At 35.9% G+C, this 23,389-nt stretch overlaps 1 protein-coding gene across 1 annotated transcript in view; it reads left to right on the forward strand.

The window, feature by feature from the left end:
- Positions 1-23,389, forward strand: part of HDAC2 (histone deacetylase 2) — a 33,862-nt gene that overhangs the window by 4,607 nt on the left and 5,866 nt on the right. The window contains exons 2-8 of the mRNA XM_068984932.1: positions 7,978-8,090; positions 9,207-9,324; positions 11,519-11,593; positions 12,031-12,169; positions 14,321-14,462; positions 18,039-18,131; positions 18,214-18,322. Coding sequence (XP_068841033.1) covers positions 7,978-8,090; positions 9,207-9,324; positions 11,519-11,593; positions 12,031-12,169; positions 14,321-14,462; positions 18,039-18,131; positions 18,214-18,322 — 789 coding nt within the window. The remainder of the gene's footprint in view (positions 1-7,977; positions 8,091-9,206; positions 9,325-11,518; positions 11,594-12,030; positions 12,170-14,320; positions 14,463-18,038; positions 18,132-18,213; positions 18,323-23,389) is intronic.

Raw genomic sequence — 23,389 nt, forward strand, 5'->3', positions numbered from 1 at the left:
TCTCTTCCCCAAGATTTTTTTTTTTTACCATTTTCTTCCTTCAGATTTCACCTTAACAGAGAAGCTTTTCCCTTTTACCTTAATCCCTGTTACTGTTTTTCTGTCTATCAATTACACCTAATTTTTGTCTTTCTTCCTACTGTAGTATAAACTTCATGAGGATAAAATCTGTTTTGCTGATGTCTGTACTTCTACCATTTCATACTGTTCATGGGGTTCTCAAGGCAAGAATACTGAGTTCAGTTCAGTTCAGTCGCTCAGTTGTGTCCGACTCTCTGCGACCCCATGAATTGCAGCACGCCAGGCCTCCCTGTCCATCACCAACTCCCAGAGTTCACTCATACCACATCCATCGAGTCATTGATGCCATCCAGCCATCTCATCCTCTGTCGTCCCCCTCACCTGCCCCCAATCCTTCCCAGCATCAGAGTCTTTTCCAATGAGTCAACTCTTCGTGTGAGGTGGCCAAAGTACTGGAATTTCAGCTTTAGCGTCAGTCCTTCCAAAGAAAGTGGTTTGCCATTCCCTTCTCCAGTGGACCGCATTCTGTCAGACCTCTCCACCATGACCCGCCCGTCTTGGGTGGCCCCACACGGCATGGTTTAGTTTCATTGAGTTAGACAAGGCTGTGGTCCTAGTGTGATTAGTTTGGCTAGTTTTCTGTGATTATGGTTTCAGTGTGTCTGCCCTCTGATGCCCTCTTGCAACACGTACTGTCTAACTTGAGTTTCTCTTACCTTGTTTGTGGGTTATCTCTTCACGGCTGCTCCAGCAAAGCGCAGCCACTGCTCCTTACCTTGGATGAGGGGTATCTCCTCACGGCCGCCTCTCCTGACCTTGAACGTAGAGTAGCTCCTCTCGGCCCTCCTGCTCCCACACAGCCACCGCTCCTTGGACATGGGGTTGCTCCTCTCAGCCGCCACCCCTGACCTCAGGCGTGGGGTTGCTCCTCCCGGCCTCTACCCTTGGCCTCCGGCGTGGGGTGGCTCCTTATGGCAGAAAGTGAACAGGAACTAAAAAGCCTCTTGATGAAAGTGAGAGAGGAGAGTGAAAAAGTTGGCTTAAAGCTCAACATTCAGAAAACGAAGATCATGGCATCTGGTCCCATTACTTCATAGGAATTAGATGGGGAAACAGTGGAAAGTGTCAGACTTTATTTTGGGGGGCGCGAAAATCACTGCAGATGGTGATTGCAGCCATGAAATTAAAAGACGCTTACTCCTTGGAAGGAAAGTTATGACCAACCTAGACAGCATATTCAAAAGCAGAGAACAAAGGTCCTTACCTTGAGAACAAAGGTCCGTCTAGTCAAGCCTATGGTTTTTCCAGTAGTCATGTATGGATGTGAGAGTTAGACTGTGAAGAAAGCTGAGCGCCGAAGAATTGATGCTTTTGAAATGTGGTGTTGGAGAAGACTCTTGAGAGTCCCTTGGACTGCAAGGAGATCCAACCAGTCCATCCTAAAGGAGATCAGTCCTGGGTGTTCTTTGGAAGGAATGATGCTAAAGCTGAAATTCCAGTACTTTGGCCACCTCATGTGAAGAGTTGACTCATTGGAAAAGACCCTGATGCTGGGAGGTATTGGGGGCAGGAGGAGAAGGGGATGACAGAGGATGAGATGGCTGGATGGTATCACTGACTTGATGGACGTAAGTCTGAGTGAACTCCGGGAACTGGTGATGGACAGGGATCGCAAAGAGTCAGACACGACTGAGCAACTGAACTGAACTGGACTGATACTTCTACCAGCCTTAATAAAGATACAGGGTTTCTTGCATTATTGATGAATAAATGATAAATACTTATACTTATACTTATAATAATAAGTATAAATGATAATACTTATACTTTTACAGCTGGATTCCACTCAAGTTACAGACAGGCAGGATGAGTGGCATTTTATTTATTTTCTCCATGAAAATAGATTTGTGTATCTGACTCAGCTCACCATCTATCCTTTTCTACATAGTCTAGTTTTAATGTCCAAGGAGAGAGCAACACCTGGTACCTAAAAGATTTTTCTTTTTTTCTTTGGTGACACAAGTTTTGAGCTATTGACACTGCTACCATAAAGAAAGAAAAAGGGTTTCTCTGATACCAAAAAAAAGTATTAGTAATTAACAAAAACTTAACAAAAACTTTAAATGCTTGTGTTGACACATCCTTAAAGGAAACTATTGCGATTGGGGAGAAAGGTTATCTCTTTGGAAATGATAATAGCATTGAAAGGTGGATGAGATCAGATTTAAAGTTCAAGTGTTGGGGTGGTGTCAATTTTGAGTTCAGAAATATTAAGTGGAGTTAAAGTCCTTAATCTGTGTTGTGTAGACAAAAGATTGAAATCCTAAGAAGAAAATAAAAGACTATGTTAGAAATAAATACTGGAGAGAGTGTGGAAAAAAGGGAACCCTTCTACACTGTTGATTGAAATGTAAATTGATACAGCCACTATGGAGAACAGTATCGAGGCTTTCCTTAAAAATCTAAAAGTGGAAGTACCTTATGATCCAGCAATCCCACTCCTAGGCATATATCTGAAGAAGATTCCCTAGAGGAGGAAGTGGCACCCCACTCCAGTATTCTTGCGGGAGAATCCCATGGACAGAGGAGCTGGGCAGGCTACAGTCGATAGAGTCACAAAAAGTCAGACATGATTGAGCAGAGAGGCATATATCTGGAGAAACCTGACTTGAAAAGATACATGTTCCCCAGTGTTTATTGCAGTACTGTTTACAGTCATCACGACATGGAAGGACCCTAACTGTCCACTAACAAAAGAGTGGCTAAAGAAAATGCAACACACACACACACTAATGATGGAATGTTACTCAGTCGTAAAAAGAATGAAATAATGCCATTTGCAGCAACATGGATGGACTTAGAGACATCATGCCAAGTGAAAGGTAAGTCAGAGAAAGACAAATATCATGATACCATTTGTGTGTGGAACCTAAAAAGATAATATAAATGAATTTACGTACAAAACAGATTCAGACTTAGGAAACAAATTTATGGCTACCAGAGGGGAAGGGTGGGAAGGAGGGATAAATTGGGAGTTTGTGATTAACATATACAAACTATTGTATATAAAAGAGATAATCTGTATAATACTGTATGGCACAGGGAACTCTACTTAACGTCCTGTAGTCACCTATATGGGAAAAGAGTGTGAAAAAGAATAGATATATGTGTAAGTATGCTTGAATCACTTTTCCGTACACTTGAAACTAACATGACATTGTAAATCAACTGTACTCCAATATAAAAAATATTTTTAATTAAAAATGTTTTTAAGAAGGAAAGGTTTATGTTAGATAGTAAGTGAGGGGACCTTGGTAGGGTAAATTTAGACAAGGCAAGCCCCTGAAGGCATAGAATGGGGCAGCCTCCTTAAAAGAGTTTTCTTTCAGAAGACACTGCAGGCTTCAAAGGCTGCATAGTTAGAAGAGACCTGGTGTGCTTAACAGAGAGGAAGCTAAGGCGAAGACATGGGAAACTATAGGTTCAGGCCAGGCAGTAGAGGGCCAGACCACCCAAGACTGTGTGGTTAGAGATTTGGACTTTATTCAGGAAGCAGAAAGCCACTGAAGTTTTCTTAAGTGTCTGGAAAGTAGAGAAAGGATGAGAAAGTGATAGAATGTAAGACTGAAAGTAAGAATTGAGTATATATTGGTCCACATACAAAGTAATGAATGCAACTGATAGACATGGATATATTTAAAGAGAGATTTTAGGAGTAAAACTGATAGAATTTGTTGATTGCGTTGGAAATGGAGTTGGGACTTTGTGATCACTAAATAAAAGATGCCTCCTAAATTTCTGAATTTTGAGCAATTAGGTGCCTTATTCCTGACAGAAGAGGATTTAGAGCAGCACTGTTGATTCACTTACTTACTCAAGCACCCTCCTGGCACACAGTAGGCTCTTGATGTGTGAGATGAATGAATGAACTGGAAAGACTTGATAAATAAAGGTTGGTGGAAGAATGGCTGTGGGGTGGTATGAAATCCAGGAAAGTGGTATCATGGAAACCAAGACTGAGTATTTCAAGAAGTAGCCAGTGTGTTAAAGTCACTAGTGGTCTATCTAGTCTGTGGAAGACAAAAATAATACAGTAGCTCTCTGTTTTTTCTTGAATCATTTTTTAATCAACTTTTCTTTAGGCATAAAGGTTAATTTCATAGTCCTGAAATCCAAAATTATCTGAAAAGTGAAAACAAAATTTTACAACTCATTTGGAATCAAAGCTTAACTTGAATTAATATTTACCATCTTTTTTATCATCCACTTATTTTGAATATTTACACATTTTTGCTGCAGAAATATTAATGTTTGCTTACAGAATGCGGCCCAGACTTAAGGTTGCCACATAATATGTGGCAGATACATCATATTACATTTATAAAATCAAATAGATCTAGTCTCCAGAACTTTAAAGAAAAGAGATTGTAGACCTTAGTAGCCACTTCTATTCTGGGAGCTTCTTGGAGAGTGAGCAGTTTTGAAAATTTTGCAGGTAATGCCTAAATCTTTTAACTTCACATTGACAAAGTTTGTTGTATTCAAGGAACCACTTCAAAGCTAATTTTTCTGAATACTTATTTCACTGGTAAAGCATTTTTTAGTATTATGATGAAAATCAGGGTAACATTTTAAATGCCCAGATTACATTGTGTCCTTGCTCAGTTGTGTCTGACTCTTTGCAACTGCATGGTCTGTAACCTGCCAGGCTCCTCTTTCCATGGAATTTTTCAGACAAAAATATTGGAGTCGGTTGCCATTTCCTAGCTTAGGAGATCGCCCCGACTCAGGGGTTGGACCCATGTCTCCTGCACTGGTACTGCACCACCTGGGGAGCCCCCAAATTACATTACTGACCATTTACATGAGGTGAATGAAATCCATAGGTTTTTGCAACTAAGGAAAGCTATTTTATCTGTATGGAAAAGTGGATGTCTGCAAAGCAGTCATGTAGAGAATTTTGTGATAGAGGGTCAAGCAGTTCTTCTAGTACTCCATTACGTTTTGGAAGAATTCTTCATAAACCAAATAGCAGTTGTCTGTAGCTTGGCTGCCTTTGTGGACGTGTGTCATTTATGTAGTATGCACATTCTTGGTAGAACTGGGCCCCCAAAGTATAGCCAAGAAACTTGTTGAAAGCTGTGTATATTCATATAAAATTTGAGGCCCCTGTTGGTAGATAGGTAGTTTTTTAATGTTCATTTTCTTTAAATGTTTGTATTCCATTTTGTGTCCTTTTCTTGTCAGGCTTCCCCCTACCGTTTCTCTTCCCAGTAGCTATACTTAAGAAGATGGGCGGAGTTGCTCTGCCTGAGTTTGAACCTAGCTCTTCTACTTGCTAGCTGTGTGGCTTTCACAATATCACATGACTCGTTTACATCTCTCCATCTTCACTTTAATAAAATAGGAACAGTAATCATATTAATAATACCTACATCATAGGGTTGCCGAAAAGATGAACAGATAATACATGTGAAGTGCTTAGAACGGTGCCTTCTCGGGTGCTCTGAATAAATGCTGATCACTGCTAACATCTTTTTTTTCAAGCCCTCTTGCTGAGAAATTACAGCTATACTTTCCTTTTGTAGATTATTGTTGTCTTTCTCATTATTAATTCAGTTCAGTCCAGTCGCTCTGTCGTGTCCAACTCTTTGCAACCCCATGGACTGCAGCATGTCAGGCCTCCCTGTTCATCACCAACTCCCGGAGTTTACTCAAACTCATGTCCATTGAGTCGGTGATGCCATCTAACCATCTCATCCTCTGTGGTCCCCTTCTCCTGCCTTCAATCTTTCCCAGCATCAGGGTCTTTTCAAATGAGTCAGTTCTTTGCATCAGGTGGCCCAAGTATTGGAGTTTCATCTTCAACATCAGTCCTTCCAATGAATATTCAGGACTGATTTCCTATAGGATGGACTGGTTGGATCTCCTTGCAGTCCAAGGGGCTCTCAAGAGTTTTTTTCAACACCACAGTTCAAAAGCATCAGTTCTTTGGCGCTCAGGTTTCTTTATAGTCCAGCTCTCACATCCATACAGGACTATTAGAAAAACCATAACTTTGACTCAACAGACCTTTGTTGGCAAAGTAATGTCTCTGCTTTTTAATATGCTGTCTAGATTGGTCATAACTTTTCTTCCAAGGAGCAAGCATCTTTTAATTATTAGATTAGTGATAGCTTTTTATTGAATTCTCAGTATGCACATAACTAGAGTATTTGATCTTAAGATACGGATATTAGAGACATTTCATCTTGATAATTTTTACACAGAGGAAATGGAAGTTATGTGAAGACTGTGTGCTCCGTTGCTCGATTGTGTCCAACTCTTTGCGATCCCATGGACTGTAGCCCACTAGGCTATGTCCATGGGATTTTCCAGGCAAGAATACTGGAGTGGGTTGCCATTTCCCACTCCAGGGGATCTTCCTGACCCAGGGATCGAACTTGCATCTCCTGCATTGACAGGTGGATTCTTTACCGCTGTAACACCTGGGAAGCTAGAGAGTCTTTATTCTTATTCTTGTTATCTCCTTTAGTAGGGATGATAACTTAGAAATACCTTCCTTGTGTTAACTTAGGCCCGTGATACTTTGTAAATCTAGTGGGCTTTCCATATGTAAGAATTCGCTGAGACCAGGATGCTTTCAAGGAACTTTATGTGTATTGTCATGATATAAAGCAGAGCTTTACAGCTAGGAAATTAACTGTTAGTTTCCTGTACTCTCATAGCCTCTGAACTGTGATAAATGCAGAACCGTATCCCCATAGCTCTGCTTTGCTACTTGTCTGTATTGTCTTAGATTTATTGTTGGCACAGATTAAGAAAGGTTGACCATGTATATATACGAATTGTTTTCAGAGGAAAGCTTGTTTTGAAGATGAAGAGTTAAGTAAATTAAAGGTGCAGCACCAACAAAATCAGTTAGTACTAGTATTAGAAACTAGTATGTTACAGTGTTGTAAAAGTGAATGTTCATCCTGAACTACTATTAAAATACATGGAAGGGAGAAGCAGAAGTTCTTAATTCAGTGTAATTAAACAAACCATGAGTTCAAACCATTGCAATCAGATTGGCTCAAATTTTAGACTTGGTTATTTAAAAACTAGAATTAGTACTGAAAGTAATTTCTAATAAACATTGTTGTAAAAATTGCCCATTGCATTAGAAAAATGGTGTATATTTAAGTGGCATCCTTAACACTTTTTATTATAGAAACACTGGCTCTTTACGTACCTTAAAGTATTTTATTGGAATTTGGTAGGCAAAAATCTGGGATTTTGGTGTTATTTAAAGTAAACCTTATATGTAAATTGTTAAGACCTGGAATATGACATATCATAAAAGATAGGAATTATAATTTTTTAATCATGAAGAAAGAGGCAAAATATTCTCATTATCCTGAAAAATGTAGTAAGTATGTCATAAGAAAACTTTATTTAGGATCCCAGTTTCAGTTACCAAAATTCCTTATTGACCAATATGGATGTATGAAACATTTCAGCCTCCGTAATACCAACTATACAGGGTTTGAGGATGCCAGTGAATCATCTAAGAAGCAATAAGTCATACTCATGAAACTCCCTACGTACCTTACGCATCTGAATTTGCCATTGAATACTAAAAGCAGGTGTCACTTTAAGGAATAGTAACTCCTTTTTGTAATTTGAGTAAAGAATATTTTATTTATGCTAATCCCAAACTTCTAGTAAACTAAAAATCAGAAAAGCTTGCTGGCCTTAATATTTGAACAAACATAATGTATTGATGGAGTCCCGACTGTGTAAAAGCATGCATAGTATCTTGGTTTTCTAATAGTTTGAGAGTTGCAAAATTTAATATTATTTAATATTTTAAATAAAGCTTATTTTATTTAGGTGACATCTTTAATAGTGAACAGTAAGTGGTTCATTAAGATTCTCTTGTCTGTATTGTTCATTTTGTCTTTCCTTTTTTAGGTGATATTGGAAATTATTATTACGGACAGGGTCATCCCATGAAACCTCATAGGATCCGCATGACCCATAACTTGCTGCTAAATTATGGCTTATATAGAAAAATGGAAATATATGTGAGTATACCTTTTGCTAAATATTGTTTTCTTTGTTTTTTACCATTGCTTTGAAACTTTGTTTTCAAAGTTGGAGGGCAGTTAGCAGATGAAAAGGACTGGAAGGAAACAGAAAGTCCTCTTTCTTTGTTTCAGTTTTCAGAGAGAACTTGAGAATGTGGGAGCTGTGGCCTCCTTTTTCCCTTTTTCCTTCAACCCATTTTAAAAAAACAGTCTCCCTCCCCCAGGTTTTCCCATAACTAGAGGCCAACTCAATTTAGCATACTAAATATTTTTGTTAAAATAATTATTGACCTGTCTATGCTGCTGAAGAGTTGATCTGGGATTATTACAACAGAATTAGGAAGAAAATTAATTGTACAAATATTTGTTGGCATATGAAACACTGTATTAGTAAGCATGCAAAGTGTCTGTTGTGCAGAAAAGATAAGAATTTAGACAGACAGATATAAGATGTGACAGTTCCTGTCTGCTGGGGAGAATAGGACAGCTTGGAGCAGTGAGCAGTGTTGGGCAATATATGTAAGCTTCTTTCTTTGAGATTATAAACATTTAGAGAAGAGTTGAATAGGACTTGCATTCAGGAAGCCTTGTGGAAGAAGGGTGTCATAAATGAAGTGAACTTCCTGGGAACAAAGATGATTAGGATAGTCAAAGGAAAAGGAAGAGAGGTCATGAACTAATAGAAAATGAGTCTCATTTTACCTGGATGAGTCTCAACCTTCCTGAAAATTAATGGTCAGTGATGAAATTACTGGCAATGAAGCAGAAGGTTTATGGTAGAGAATGTTAGAAAGTAGAGTCTTTAGAAGGATGTTAGAAAGTAGAGTCTTTAGAAGGATTGAGCCGTTTCCACTAAAAAAAAGGAGTGATTAATTCACAGTTGGTGTTAGACCTGTGTAATCCTTTTAAAAGGAATATTGTTTTTAAAATTGATTACTGCTTTCTGAAACACATATGTATAAATTTGGATTTGCTTTGAAATGTATCTCTTTTAATTCTGGCAGACCTAGTTCTTTTGAGAGTAGTGGTAGGGGACATTGTATACTTTGTGTTTGGTAACCTTGATCTAACCAGTTGTAATTCCACAATTCTGACATTTATTTTTCTTCACAGAGGCCCCATAAAGCCACTGCTGAAGAAATGACAAAATACCACAGTGATGAGTACATCAAATTTCTACGTTCAATAAGACCAGATAACATGTCTGAGTATAGTAAGCAGATGCAGAGATGTACGTTTCTTTGTTAAAAGTATATATTAGTAGTGATAAGTATAAATAAGTACTTTCAGAACTTGCAATTAGAGTTACCTAAATCTAGATATTTTCCTGATCTAATTATTTTTATTATTTATTTATTTTTAAAAGTCCCTGTGACAATACTAAAGCTGCTTTAAAAAAAAAAAAAGAAACAGCCTACCTGAAGCTTATTGGTCTGCCGAACTGCCAAAGAGTTATTTGGATGTTCTTTGCTCTTTGGTTTGGTTCCATGTTAACTCTGAGATAGTGGATGTTGGTAGGGAAACCTCATTCCCCTGCTTTTAAAAATATGACTGTACTTTGGCAGTAGTTTGGTGTGTATGTTTCTTGTCTTCTATTTGTGTGCTTTAATCCAGACTATTCCAGAAAGTTCCAAAAAAGCAAAACTTGAATTTACCTCTTGTGGGCAGCTGTTTACGTTGCATTTACAACTATCTGCTGGTGCTACTTAAGTTACTTCAGTCGTGTCCGACTCTGTACAACCCCATAGACAGCAGCCCACCAGGCTCCCCCGTCCCTGGGATTCTCCAGGCAAGAACACTGGAGTGGGTTGCCATTTCCTTCTCCAATGCATGAAAGTGAAGTTGCTCAGTCGTGTCCGACTCCTAGTGACCCCATGGACTACAGCCCACCAGGCTTCTCCGTCCATGGGATTTTCCAGGCAAGAGTACTGGAGTGGGTTGTTATTGCCTTCTCCGTTAAAACTATCTACCTTCAACTTAATACAACTTATTTCAACTTAATACAGCTATTATTGTATTAAATATTGTGAGTAATCAGAGATGATTTAAATATATGGGAGGATGTTCCATTGGTTGTCTGAAAATACTCTATGAGGGATTTGAGCATCCCCAGAATTTGCTATCATCCGGGTCCTAAAAACAATACCTTGTTGATACCAAGGGACAGTTGTACGTATATCTTTATTTCCCTTTGTTGTATCAATGAAGCTTTTGACTCTCTTCTACCAGTGTTATCTTTTGTAGATATTTTATTATTAGAGATTGAATGCAGGAAGATAGAGTGCAAGATGTCTTTCTAAAATGACTAGAACAATGTTTTTTAAAGCTTGATACTGGCGTTCATTCCGATGTTTTTATTGATGGACTTCATTAATGATTTTGTTAAAAGAAAACTATTATTTGTTCAGTAATACTAAATTAAGTGTAGTTGCTAGACATCTTATAAATTCATAGAATGTGATGTACATTTTGTTTATCTCATTTGATTCAATAAGATGTTGTATTACAAATATTAATAGATATTATTTGCCCCTGTTTTTTCAATGGGGATTTAGGCTTAGGTTAAGTCATAGTTAGCCCTAAGGTAAATGAACTAACAGGATTGGTTTTAAATTTACATAATACTGAATTGTATTAAGATAATGATCATATCTGAATAGCAGGAAGCTAAAATGTATATGTTAAAATAAATAAAGGATGTGCAAACCTATACAGAGTAATGCCCCTTTTTCTTGAAGAGGATATAAATTGAGGGGTGAGGAGAACTGAGAATGGGTTGTACAGTCTATGTCCATTTCATCCTCTAAGTACCAAGAAGCTAAATATGTTGTGATGTGCTGTATATCTATATGCACGTGTTGTCTCCTTGTGCCTTAAGTACCTCTTTCATCTGTATCTTGGCTGTCAGGAGCTTAAGGGAATTCTTACCATCTTTTAAGATTAACACTAACCATGGATGTGGGCAACCCACTGTTACATTTTTTTGGTGATCAGTACATTTCAAAGTTATGGATGTTCTGTATACTTAAAGGAGTTTTAAAGAATGTAAATCATAAAGCAATTGAGCTTAAATTTAAACTTTTTAGGATTTTGATTAATTTACTGTTCTATATTTAAGGAGAAATGCCTAGGAAATTTAACCTCATATTTTAATTAAATGACCCCAAATACCTTTTCTATTTTGATAGCTATTGATTTGTTTAAAAAGCAGATATTTTCCACAGATAATCATGTTAAGAATTGGTGGTGGTATTGCAGACATAATATTTTAACTGCCTTGGATAAAATTGCAAACTTTACTACTATGATACGTATGTTTTATGATTGCATCAAACAAATGTTATTTTTAGGATATAGTTTTTGTAAGAAAAGGCTTTCATTGATTCACAGAATGGATTGAAATTAATGAAATCCGTCTTCCACAGTTAATGTCGGAGAGGACTGTCCAGTGTTTGATGGACTTTTTGAGTTTTGTCAGCTTTCAACTGGTGGCTCAGTTGGTAAGTGTCTTGATTTCATCAAATTTAAAAGTTGATTTAAACTTGTGTGTATTTTTTGAGATATTTGTTTGTCTACAGTTACAGTTGTTTTCAATGGCGTGCACCCCCCCCCAGTTTTGTGATCATAATGTCGCAAACTTTTTATTTGCAGCTTTTTACTTCAGTCGCATGTTCACTTAGAGATTTCTTTTTCCTCCCTTTCTTCTAGCTACCATTGTCACTACCGCTTTCCAGCTATGTGCTCTTATTTAACCAGATCACAGCTACAGGAAAATAGTTACCTAAAGAGAAGCTGTTAGTGCCCATGGCAGTGATCCTCTTATGATTTTATACTCATTTGTTTATGCATAACATCCTCTTTCCTCTAGGGCTTTTGTCTAGTTATAGTAACTTTTAATTTTGAACATTTAAAAATTTCTCCTATCTTTAATTGTTAGCTGGTGCTGTGAAGTTAAACCGACAACAAACTGATATGGCTGTTAACTGGGCTGGAGGATTACATCATGCTAAGAAATCAGAAGCATCAGGATTCTGTTATGTTAATGATATTGTGCTTGCCATCCTTGAATTACTAAAGTAAGTTCATTGTGTTTGACATTTTTCCTGTAAAAAGTGCTTTAATTCATAATAAAAACCTGTGCCTTTTTTTAAAACATGAACAATGGTTTGAAAATAGTGAAAAAATCATGTACAGATTCATTCCAAACCATTGTAAAAATGTAGGAAATTTGGCTAGTTCTTGGATTATTAAGAATGAGAAGTGCATATTGATGTCTGAGAGTTTATTAAGTACCTTCCTAAAAGTATTAGAAGTAGCTTGACAGTTTAGATTGAAGATGTAGTTCTAACTGTTGAAAAAAAATGACGTGACCCTAGAAGTTTGTGTTTTAACATTTTGTAAGTTTTAACTTTCAAGAAAAAAATTTTGAAACCTGTGTTGAAATTTGTTTACCTATTAAATGTGACAGTTCACTGCCTAGCTCCCTTATAGAGTGAGGTTTTGTTCTCTACTAATGGATATAATTATCTCTAAATTGCTAAAGGAATCAGTTTTAAAGTTTTTCTTGACTGTCAGTTGGAGAGAAAGATCTATAGAGGTATTTGTAATTTTGGAGAGTTACAAAGTTAGACTTTTTTTTTTAACTCTCATTAGATAACACATCTTAGCTGATTCTACTTCAGATTGTAACAAATTGGTATTTTTCTCAAATTGAAAATGTTCTTGCCTGATGTTATTCCATGCATACTATTTATAAAGGCTGATTTTTCAGTCACTTAAAGTTTGGTATTGACTCAATAAACAACTGAGCTGTGTTACTTGACTAATAGAGAGCCAAGGAAAAACCACTTGAAATCATTTGCCTTGTTTTAACTCACTGTTGGTGTTGGTTCCTGTGTCATCATCTCAGAGCAGTAGTTCTTGCCCACATGCTAGTAGTCAACAAGCTTAGTTTAGTTTCTCTGGACACATTTCTTCAACTGGTACAAACTTGATTTAACTAACAGCAAACAGCTTTTGAGCCATTCAGACACTTTGTTCACGCTATGTGAAAGTGACTCAGTCGTGTCCTACTCTTTGCAACCCCGTGGACTATACAGTCCATGGAATTCTCTAGGCCAGAATACCAGAGTGGGTAGCTATACCCATCTCCAGGGGATCTTCCCAACCCAGGGATCGAACCCAGGTCTCCCACATTGCAGGCAGATTCTTTACAAATTGGGCTATGAGGGAATCCCGTTCACGCTATTTTTATTTTATTATTTTAAAGAAAGTCTATGATGAGACATTATTTTCTAAGTTTCTGAGTGTTGCTTTCCTGTGAGTTAAGGATGTTCTTGTGAGGGCTTAGTCTTGTTTTGTCAGCCTGTATGTATTACATTCTTTTAACATGGCTGTGGTAGTATTGTGAAATGAATGATAGTATTATGCCATCTAATTCCATAAAAATCATCACTTGCTTGTGCCTTGAAAGGATGATATACGACATCCACTTTCTTCATTGCTTGTTTTGATGTGAGTTATCACTAATATAAGGTGTCCGGGATGATGGTGTGGGTGACTCTTAAAATGCGTTCGGATTCTGCTGTGCTTGGCCGTTCTCCAGGCAGCACTGCGGTTTCTGTCACAGCCATCCAGTTGAAATGGAAAAGAAGCCATAGAGAATAGTGAGCAAACAAGCATGGCCATATTTCATTAACACTTTACTTACAGACACTGAAATTTAAATGTCTTTTAATTGTTCACATAGCATGAAATTAATGTTTTGATCATATTTTCAGTCATTTAAAAATGTAAAAAAAAATATGTTCCAAAGACTGTACAGAAGCCATTGTCCACATTTGAACTGTGTCACACCCTATTTTATAATACTAAAGATTTACTAGAGAGATGCGAGATGCTTTACAGTAGCAATTTTAACTAAGGTGTAATCTTCATTTATAAATACATAGAAACATACACTATGTTTTCAAAGCAGAATAAGAGAGATTTCAGAAAGTAAATACATTTTCTTACCTAGATGTAAAGGGTATAAAGAGAAGATTTGTAAGATCTGAGGTTCAATCTCTAACTTGAATAAGGATGGTCTCTTTGAATGGTCTCTTAGGCTAGAAGTAAAGAAAAGAAAGGAGATTAAACATTTTGGAATGCAGGAGCTGAAAAACAGATTTCCTGAATCCATGGTAGTTCTTCCTGTCTTAAAACCTTTTTGAAAACTTTGTTTTCAGGTATCATCAGAGAGTCTTATATATTGATATTGATATCCATCATGGTGATGGTGTTGAGGAGGCTTTTTATACAACAGATCGTGTAATGACTGTATCATTCCATAAGTATGGGGAATACTTTCCTGGAACAGGAGACTTAAGGGTAAGATTGAATTCTGTCTGAATAAATGTTATGAGATGAACCTTAGAGGAGGTTAGTAATCTTACACCTGAACTAATATTTTTCTGGATCATTAATTTGAAGCTTATATGAAGGATTAGGTCATTTTTATGTGCTGTAACGTTGTAATTCGCTTTTTTGCTGACTATAAGCAAAAATTCAATAATTTTAAGGGCGTTCTTTTGCTGAGCTTTTTATTTGGTTGAATAAATACTTTTGAACATCCACAAAGCATGAAGCAGTTTTTTTAATGTTAAGTTTGAATCTTCAAAACCTACTTGATTGTAGCCTATATTGCTATTGAATATAAAGATTGGTGGGATAAAATAATTGACTTGAGTCTTTTTAAGGTTTTTGTATTGCCCTCTTTTTGTGATTCATCATCAATTACTCAGACTTCGATGTCTTTTTTTCTTTAGGCTTTCCTCTCTGCTCCCTCATTCCTATCCCCCAACTCCCTCGCAGTTTAGAGAGAAAAAGAATATTATAGCTTATCCTGCCTGCCTATTTATATATTAAGCACATTTATTTCTATTATATTTCTGTTATCGTCTTTCATTTAGTGCTTTGAAGTTCCCCCCACCTTTTTTTTTTTCCTTTTTGCTTCACTAGAGGTTTTGTTTTTTGAACCAAACTACATGCACATTGAAGTTTATTCAAAAATTTATACAGCTGCTTTTAATTTAGCTGTATTATATGGGAGATTTCTTTTAGCATGCCATTCAACATTAGTCCTAAACTATTATGTTAAGGTAAGTTTTAAGTCTGTGGTATATCATTATGTTAGAGTTTCACAACCAAAAGTTTGAAGTGGGCTTAAAGTAGTCTTCAAATATATGATTTAATTGTTTGATCACAAGGTTGTATTCTTTTAGTAAGAGTGCAGATGGTGAAACTTTTCTTTACCCATAAGTGTGTAGGAGGTCATTTGTTTCACTTATTTCAGTTTCAGTTATGTGGCTTTTAAAATAGTTTATGTTTTCAGTTCTTTCTTGCCATGCTAGCTCATCCAGTGCCTTTCCCCACTTGGTCTTATCTTACAGACCGGTGATTCCCAGTGACCCTAAACTGGCAGAGTCAGTTATACCTGAGACCTTAAAAGCACATATTCTCAGACTCCAGAAGCTCTGAATGATTCTACTCTGCACACTAAAATTCAAGAACCACTGCTCTAAACCAGCAGAATTTGTCTGTAACCATTGCACTATGATTGAAATTAAGCAAAAACTTTCCCAGCTTTAAGCTTAAAGAAATAGTGTCTTGCAGTATAATTTTAACTCATCTCAGAAATGGCAGTGGAAGCCTCTCTTTAATTTCTGACAGTGTACTTAGAATTGTTTGAAGTTGGAAGATACTGGAATATGTGTGTTTTAAAGATTGAAAATGACTTGCAACATCTCTTTTCCTCTCAAGATTTTATACTCCTATGAAATGTCACATTTCTTTTCCCTTTAGATATTAAAAGATATCCCCAAGTTTAGGAAACTAAAATCAGTTTCCTACATTGTATGTGTTGTTGTATTTGGACTTTCATGAAGCTCAAGTATTATATAATTTAGTAAACGTTACCTTTTCTACCTGAGAATTTATTCTAAATCAGAAAAGAAGTCTACTGTGAGTTTAGATTGTTGTTAAAACTATGCTTGCATTATTATTAGATCAGTAGTCTACATGGAAGAAAAAAAACAAAGGTGTGATAAACTAGCACTTACGGAGGGTATAAAACTTGGTCCAGTAAGGGCGCAGTTCTGAACTGTGAGTGAGAAGTGCTTTTAATTCACTTTTAACTCGAGTGAGAAGTGCTGACCAACTTTCTGTATTCTGAAATCTTAATGTCAGTGTATATTCCAACTATGTTTTTTTACTACAGAAGTCTCAGGATTTACAGCATTTTAGTTTGTCCATATGTGTTTAGTTTATATTTAGTTATATAAAAATTTAGATTCTTTAAGAGAAATTGTGGGAGTGGGTGTGTAATTTCATGCTTTTTCATCGAAAGTTGGATCATAGTAACTCTAATATTGAAGGGTAAACTATGCTTCTTAAAAAATGGATTCAAGCTGAGATTTTTCCATGAGAAAAAAGGGAATAACATGTATTTGTTTTAGTAATCCTAAAAATTCATAAATATTGAGACATTATTCAGTTGACCTTTGAAAAACAAGGGGATGTGGGATGCTGACTCTCCTGTAATTGAAAATCTGCATATGATGGGGAGGGAGGTGGGAGGGGGGTTCATGTTTGGGAACACATGTAAGAATTAAAGATTTTAAAATTAAAAAAATAAATAAATAAATGAGAAAAAAAAAAGAAAATCTGCATATGACTGACTCCCCAAAAGCATGAATACTAATAGCCTTCATGATAACATAAATGGCCAATTAACATATTTTGTATATGTATATCTACATATATTTTATGCATTCATGACATACCTTTTTCTTAATTTTCAAAATATTTCTATACTGCAGTTCATGTACAAGTTTTTTCATGTTGTTTCAAATCTCCAGAAAAATTTTCTAATACATTTATTGGAAAAAAAATCTGCATAAAAGTGGACCCACCATTCAAACCCTTGTTTTGTAAAACAGGTCAATTGTAATTTAAAACACATGAAAAATGTCTCTACCATCTCTTCTAAAAATATACAGTTGACTCTTGAACAACACAGGTTTTGAACTTCTGAGGGACTTTTTTCACTAAGCAATTACTTCAGTGCTATACAACTTGCAGTTAATTGAATCCATAGATGCAGAATTGTGAGTATGGAGGACAGATTGTAATGTTAAACTCAGGTTTTCAACTATGCTGTTGTTTATACCCCAGTGTTGTTCAAAGATCACCTGTTTATAGTGTGTGTGTGTACATCTATACACATATACATAAGCATAGATTTACACATGCATAAATTATAATTAATAAAATAAGTATATATGTTTTGTGTGTGTGTAGCTGGAACTCAGTTTCTCTCCTTTGCCTCTTGTGGGAGGTATTAATGCCTTGAGTGATACTTTTTTAACAAGTAGAAATAAAATTTATTTCAAACCCAGTTAAATAAGACAGATTTCAGTGTTTTAGTCTGTAGCTGTTAAAACTTCAAGAAAGTCTTATAAGTACTCATCAACTCATACCAGATTGTGAGCCACAAGAAGGGTTTTGCATTAGAGACAATGCAGGACTGTCCTGCAGGGTTCTTTGGCTCAGAGTTTGTGTTTCCTACAGTTTGACTGGTAAATTTGTCTTGTGTATTTTGTTTATGACAAATTTCTTGAGTTAATGTAATATTTAATTTCAAACTGCCCTTAACTGTGTTAAATTTCTTTCCTCCCCAAAATAATCATTACAGATTAACTAGAATTGGTTCTTTTCAGCTTTATAAATATCTATAATTTTGAAATACATACTTATTCTGTATTATTTCCTCTCTCAGCCTATAAGATGAATTCAGAATTGGGTTTGTTACCTACTCTTTTAATCTTTTAAAAATATTTTAATTAAATATGTCAAACTTTTCATTATGATGTATTCTCTAAGATCTACTTACACTATGTATTTTAGGATATTGGCGCAGGAAAAGGCAAATACTATGCTGTCAATTTTCCAATGAGAGATGGTATAGATGATGAATCATATGGCCAGATATTTAAGCCTGTAAGTATTACTATTTTTTAAAATGAAGAGGAATTCTAAAATGTTTTTTTAGAGATATTAACATTTGTTACCTTATCCATAGATTATTTCAAAGGTGATGGAGATGTATCAGCCTAGTGCTGTGGTGCTACAGTGTGGTGCAGACTCACTATCTGGTGATAGACTCGGTTGCTTCAATTTGACAGTTAAAGGTAAGCAATTTGAAGAGTGATACTCCAGAAAAAAAATTTTCTTCTTCCTAAGAACTTCCTGTAAAAACTTGTTTTTTACCTGCTACTTAACACGGAACCACATATGTCTTATATTTTTTATGGGTTTTTGGCATATGTATGTATGTATTTCGAATTGATTTATATAATTACAGTTAATCTAGTTTCAGTAAATTAGGTCTTTTTTTTTTTTACTTTATTTTTATTTTGTCAAATTTTTATATACATTTTTACATGAGCAGTTTTGTAAGACTTGTTGCTGTCCCAACCAAGGCAGTGATTTTCTTCTTTTCTTTAAACTTGTATTTGTTTATTTATTTATTCTGGTTTTATTAAGATGTAGTTGACATGCAGCCGTGTGTAAGCTTGAGGTGCACATTATAATTTGACTTCAACAGCATGATTTCAGCATCCTGAAATGATTAATTAACACAGAAGGTTTAGTGAACACTCATCACCTCCTGTAGTAAAAACATTAAAGAAATAGATTGAAAATGTATATATTTTTCTTTGTGATGAGAACTCTTAGGATTACTGTCTTTAATAGCTTTCATTTATAACATACAGCAGTGTTAATTATCTGCATCATGTTGTACCTTTTATCCCTAATACTAGATCTTTTAATTAGAAGTTTGTATCTTTTTATTATCTTCATCTAATCCCCTCCCCACCTCTGGTAATCACAAATCTGATCTATTTTTCTGTCAGTTTGTTTGTTGATTGTTTTTGAAGTATAATTGACCTGCACCATTATAGTAGTTATTTTCTGGTCCACAGCATTGTAATTTGATAATCTGTACATTTCCAAATGATAACCACAATAAGTCTAGTTGTCATCAGTCATCATGCAAAGATATTATTTTGCTATTGACTGTATTCCCAACACTATATTTCATACCTGTTTCTCATTTATATAGTACCTTTTAATCTCCTTCATCTGTTTCTTTGCCCTCTTGAAACTATCTTATTTGTTTTCTGTAACTATTTCTGTTTAGTTATATTTGTTTTTTTGTTTTTTAGATTCCACATATAATACTTAGCATAATTTTCAACATTTTTGGTTGATTCTTTTGGTGCTTACCTTTCTTAAGACAGTATGCAAGCTTTTTAAATTTTTTTTGGCCATGCCGTGCAGCTTGTGGGATCTTAGTTCCCCAACCAGGGATTGAACTCAGGCCCTCAGCAGTGCAAGCCCAAGAGTTTTAACCACTGGACACCCCGGGAATCCTGCAAGATGTATTATTATTTTTAACTTAATTTTAACTTTGTATATTCACTTTCCATTGTGAAAGAAAAGGGAGTCACCACTTTGTCCCTAACACATGCATTTACCCTTCCAGTATCCCATTTTTGCAGTTTAAATCTAGACCAGAATTTTAGCTGCCGTAGTCATTGTTTATGGCATCATCAAAAACATTAAAGCAGGGTTCAGCTTGCTCAGTTTTCCTTTTGCATAACTTGTTTTTCTGTGCAATTTTGTCATTTCCTTAGTTTTCTCCTTACTCATTAATAAATGAAGGTGGATCAGGTTTTCTATCAGTTTTACCTTCTTGAAGAACAGCCTTGTGACTTGTTCGTGTTTGGGTGAATTTCCTCTGTAGATCTGTTAGAATGTTGAGCTCTGCTTTGCTTTTAAGTGTTACAATCAACGTGATAGAGGTCCAGACCAAAGTAAAGATCACCATGAGCTGCTAGGGTGTAAGAATAAATCTGAAAATTTATAAGTTCTTAAAATTTATGGTATGTAGGTTAGTAGTGATTAATCATGGATATTGTACAGGATTTTGGAGTTGTTTTCCTTGTGAACTTTTAGGTAACAAGTTCATGTTCTGCTTGAATTTTCTCATAAAAGGTGAAGAAGCTCAGGTAGAACTTTTTCCAGTACTGCTTACTATTGACTTAAACAGAAATTAGTAACAAAATTTAGATTTTAAAGACTATTTTATTTAATACTAGGATAGTTCCTGTGCCAGGCAGCATTAGAATTATTACATAATCAATCTATTCTGCTTATATTAGGTTGAACGATTTGAAATTATGTTTCCTCAAAAATCGGTATGGTCTTCTTAAAATCTATCTAATGTACTCAAAATGTGCATTAATTTGTCAATTTTCTTGTCTTAACTTTCTGAAAGTTCTTACTGCCTTTGTATGTAAAAGTAATAGCTTTCATAACTATAAGCTACAGCATTTACTCTTACTGTAAATCTACATTATATTTCAGCTGACTGATAGAATATAAGTTGTATAAAGCATGTAAAGGTATTTGCAATCCCAAAACTTAAACTTGATTCCAAGCTTTTTCCAGTGCCAGCTTCCATTCAGATTTCTCAGGTCTGCGGAAGTCAGTTTACATCTTGTCTGTCTCCTTTCTATCTTCATTTATATTGTTATTCATTTATAGCGTTACCATTGTATGTTCTCCATTCTTCATTTTTATGTTTTAGCCTTTAAAAAAACTCTCTTTATAATCATTTTTGTCAGATTTTGAGATGAAAGAAAAGGAAATGTCCTTTTTTAGCCAGCTTTCTTAGAAGTCTTTAAGTTAATTTTTTTTTGTTTCATCTTTAAAAATACCCAAATGGCTTTCCCCTATTATAAGAAGCATGCATTTTTGTAATTGCTGTAATAAAAATTGGATTGTGAATCATATAATGACCATTGAAGAATACTTAATGAAAATGCCCACAGTTACAGTTACATGAAGAAAACATTAGGCTTTTAAAAATTAGAAAGAATTGGAAGGGAATATTAAAAAAAACTATCTTTGGATGATGAGGCTTCACTGGTAGCTCTGTGGTAAAGAACCTGCCTGTCAATGCAGGAGACTCATGGGTTCGATCCTTAAACTGGGGAGATTCCCTGGAGTAGGAAAGGGCAACCCACTCCAGTATTCTTGCCTTGGAAATCCCATGGACAGGGGAGCCTGGTGAGCTACAGTCCATGAAATTGCAAAGAGTAGGACATGACTTAGCAACTGAATACAACAGCGGCATCTTCAGATGATAGAAATTTAGGTAGTTTTTTCCTTTGTACTTATTTTGATTTTTCCAAATATTCAACATGTATCAGTTTCTTCTGTAATTGAAGGATTTTGTTCTTGCTTTAAAGGTTGACTTATATTCCTGAATGATGATAATATAAGAAGTTACTAGTGACTCGTAACTGATTATTGAATTATGACATCCAAAGGAAATATTTGTTTTTATGTTAGGTTTACTTTATTTTTAAATTTCTATACAAAGAAATTTGTTAAAGTTGTTTTTAATAGTAATAATTTAAATAAGTTAAGAAAAGTGTCCATAGTACCACTATCTAAAATAACCTATGGAAAAGGTCAGTTTTCATTCCAATCCCAAAGAAAGGCAATGCCAGAGAATGCTCAAACTACTGCACAATTGCACTCATCTCACATGCTAGTAAAGTAATGCTCAAAATTCTCCAAGCCACGCTTCAGCAATACGTGAACCATGAACTCGGTGGTGTTCAAGCTGGTTTTAGAAAAGGCAGAGGAACCAGAGATCAAATTGCCAACATCTGCTGGATCATGGAAAAAGCAAGAGAGTTCCAGAAAAACATCTATTTCTGCTTTATTGACTATGCCAAAGCCTTTGACTGTGTGGATCACAATAAACTGTGGAAAATTCTGAAAGAGATAGGAATACCAGACCACCTAACCTGCCTCTTGAGAAATCTGTATGCAGGTCAGGAAGCAACAGTTAGAACTGGACATGGAACAACAGACTGGTTCCAAATAGGAAAAGGAGTATGTCAAGGCTGTATATTGTCACCCTGCTTATTTAACTTATATGCAGAGTACATCATGAGAAACGCTGGACTGGAAGAAACACAAGCTGAAATCAAGATTGCCCAGAGAAATATCAATAACCTCAGATATGCAGATGACACCACCCTTATGGCAGAAAGTGAAGAGGAACTAAAAAGCCTCTTGATAAAAGAGGAGAGTGAAAAAGTTGGCTTAAAGCTCAGCATTCAGAAAATGAAGATCATGGCATCTGGTCCCATCACTTCATGGGAAATAGATGGGGAAACAGTAGAAACAGTGTCAGACTTTATTTTTTTGGGCTCCAAAATCACTGCAGATGGTGACTGCAGCCATGAAATTAAAAGACGCTTACTCCTTGGAAGAAAAGTTATGACCAACCTAGATAGTATATTCAAAAGCAGAGACATTACTTTGCCAACAAAGGTCCGTCTAGTCAAGGCTATGGTTTTTCCAGTGGTCATGTATGGATGTGAGAGTTGGACTGTGAAGAAGGCTGAACGTTGAAGAATTGATGCTTTTGAAGTGTGGTGTTGGAGAAGACTCTTGCGAGTCCCTTGGACTGCAAGGAGATCCAACCAGTCCATTCTGAAGGAGATCAGCCCTGGGATTTCTTTGGAGGGAATGATGCTAAAGCTGAAACTCCAGTAACTTTGGCCACCTCATGCGAAGAGTTGACTCATTGGAAAAGACTGATGCTGGGAGGGATTGGGGGCAGGAGGAGAAGGGGATGACAGAGGATGAGATGGCTGGATGGCATCACGGATTCGATGAACGTGAGTCTGAGTGAACTCCGGGAGATGGTGATGGACCGGGAGGCCTGGCGTGCTGCAATTCATGGGGTCTCAAAGAGTCGGACATGACTGAGCAACTGAACTGAACTGAACTGAACGCTGTATAGTCTTACGTAATTTTTTTGTTCATGTCTATGGAGGAAAGTGGTGACAAAACATCAGTTTAGATTAGGTTGTACTTAATGTTTCATTGTAACCTCACTTATTTTTCCCCCCACGTAACCTTATAAGAGCATAGGATCTTCATATCACATTAATAAAAATGTGTTATATTTATATGTTAATATAGTTGTAGATTTGACTTTTCCATCAAGGACTCTTGTTAACATAGCCAGTTATGTCTACTTAATGAGTTTTGTATATTGTGTAAAAGGTGTTCGATGAAAGTTTAGACTAGAAATTTTCTTAAAATTTTTATGTATTATTTGTTTTTTAAATATTAGAAAAGCTGTTTTGGTTGAGTAAAATTTT

The sequence above is a fragment of the Capricornis sumatraensis genome, chromosome 13 (assembly GCF_032405125.1).
Source record: "Capricornis sumatraensis isolate serow.1 chromosome 13, serow.2, whole genome shotgun sequence".
NCBI lineage: Eukaryota > Metazoa > Chordata > Mammalia > Artiodactyla > Bovidae > Capricornis > Capricornis sumatraensis.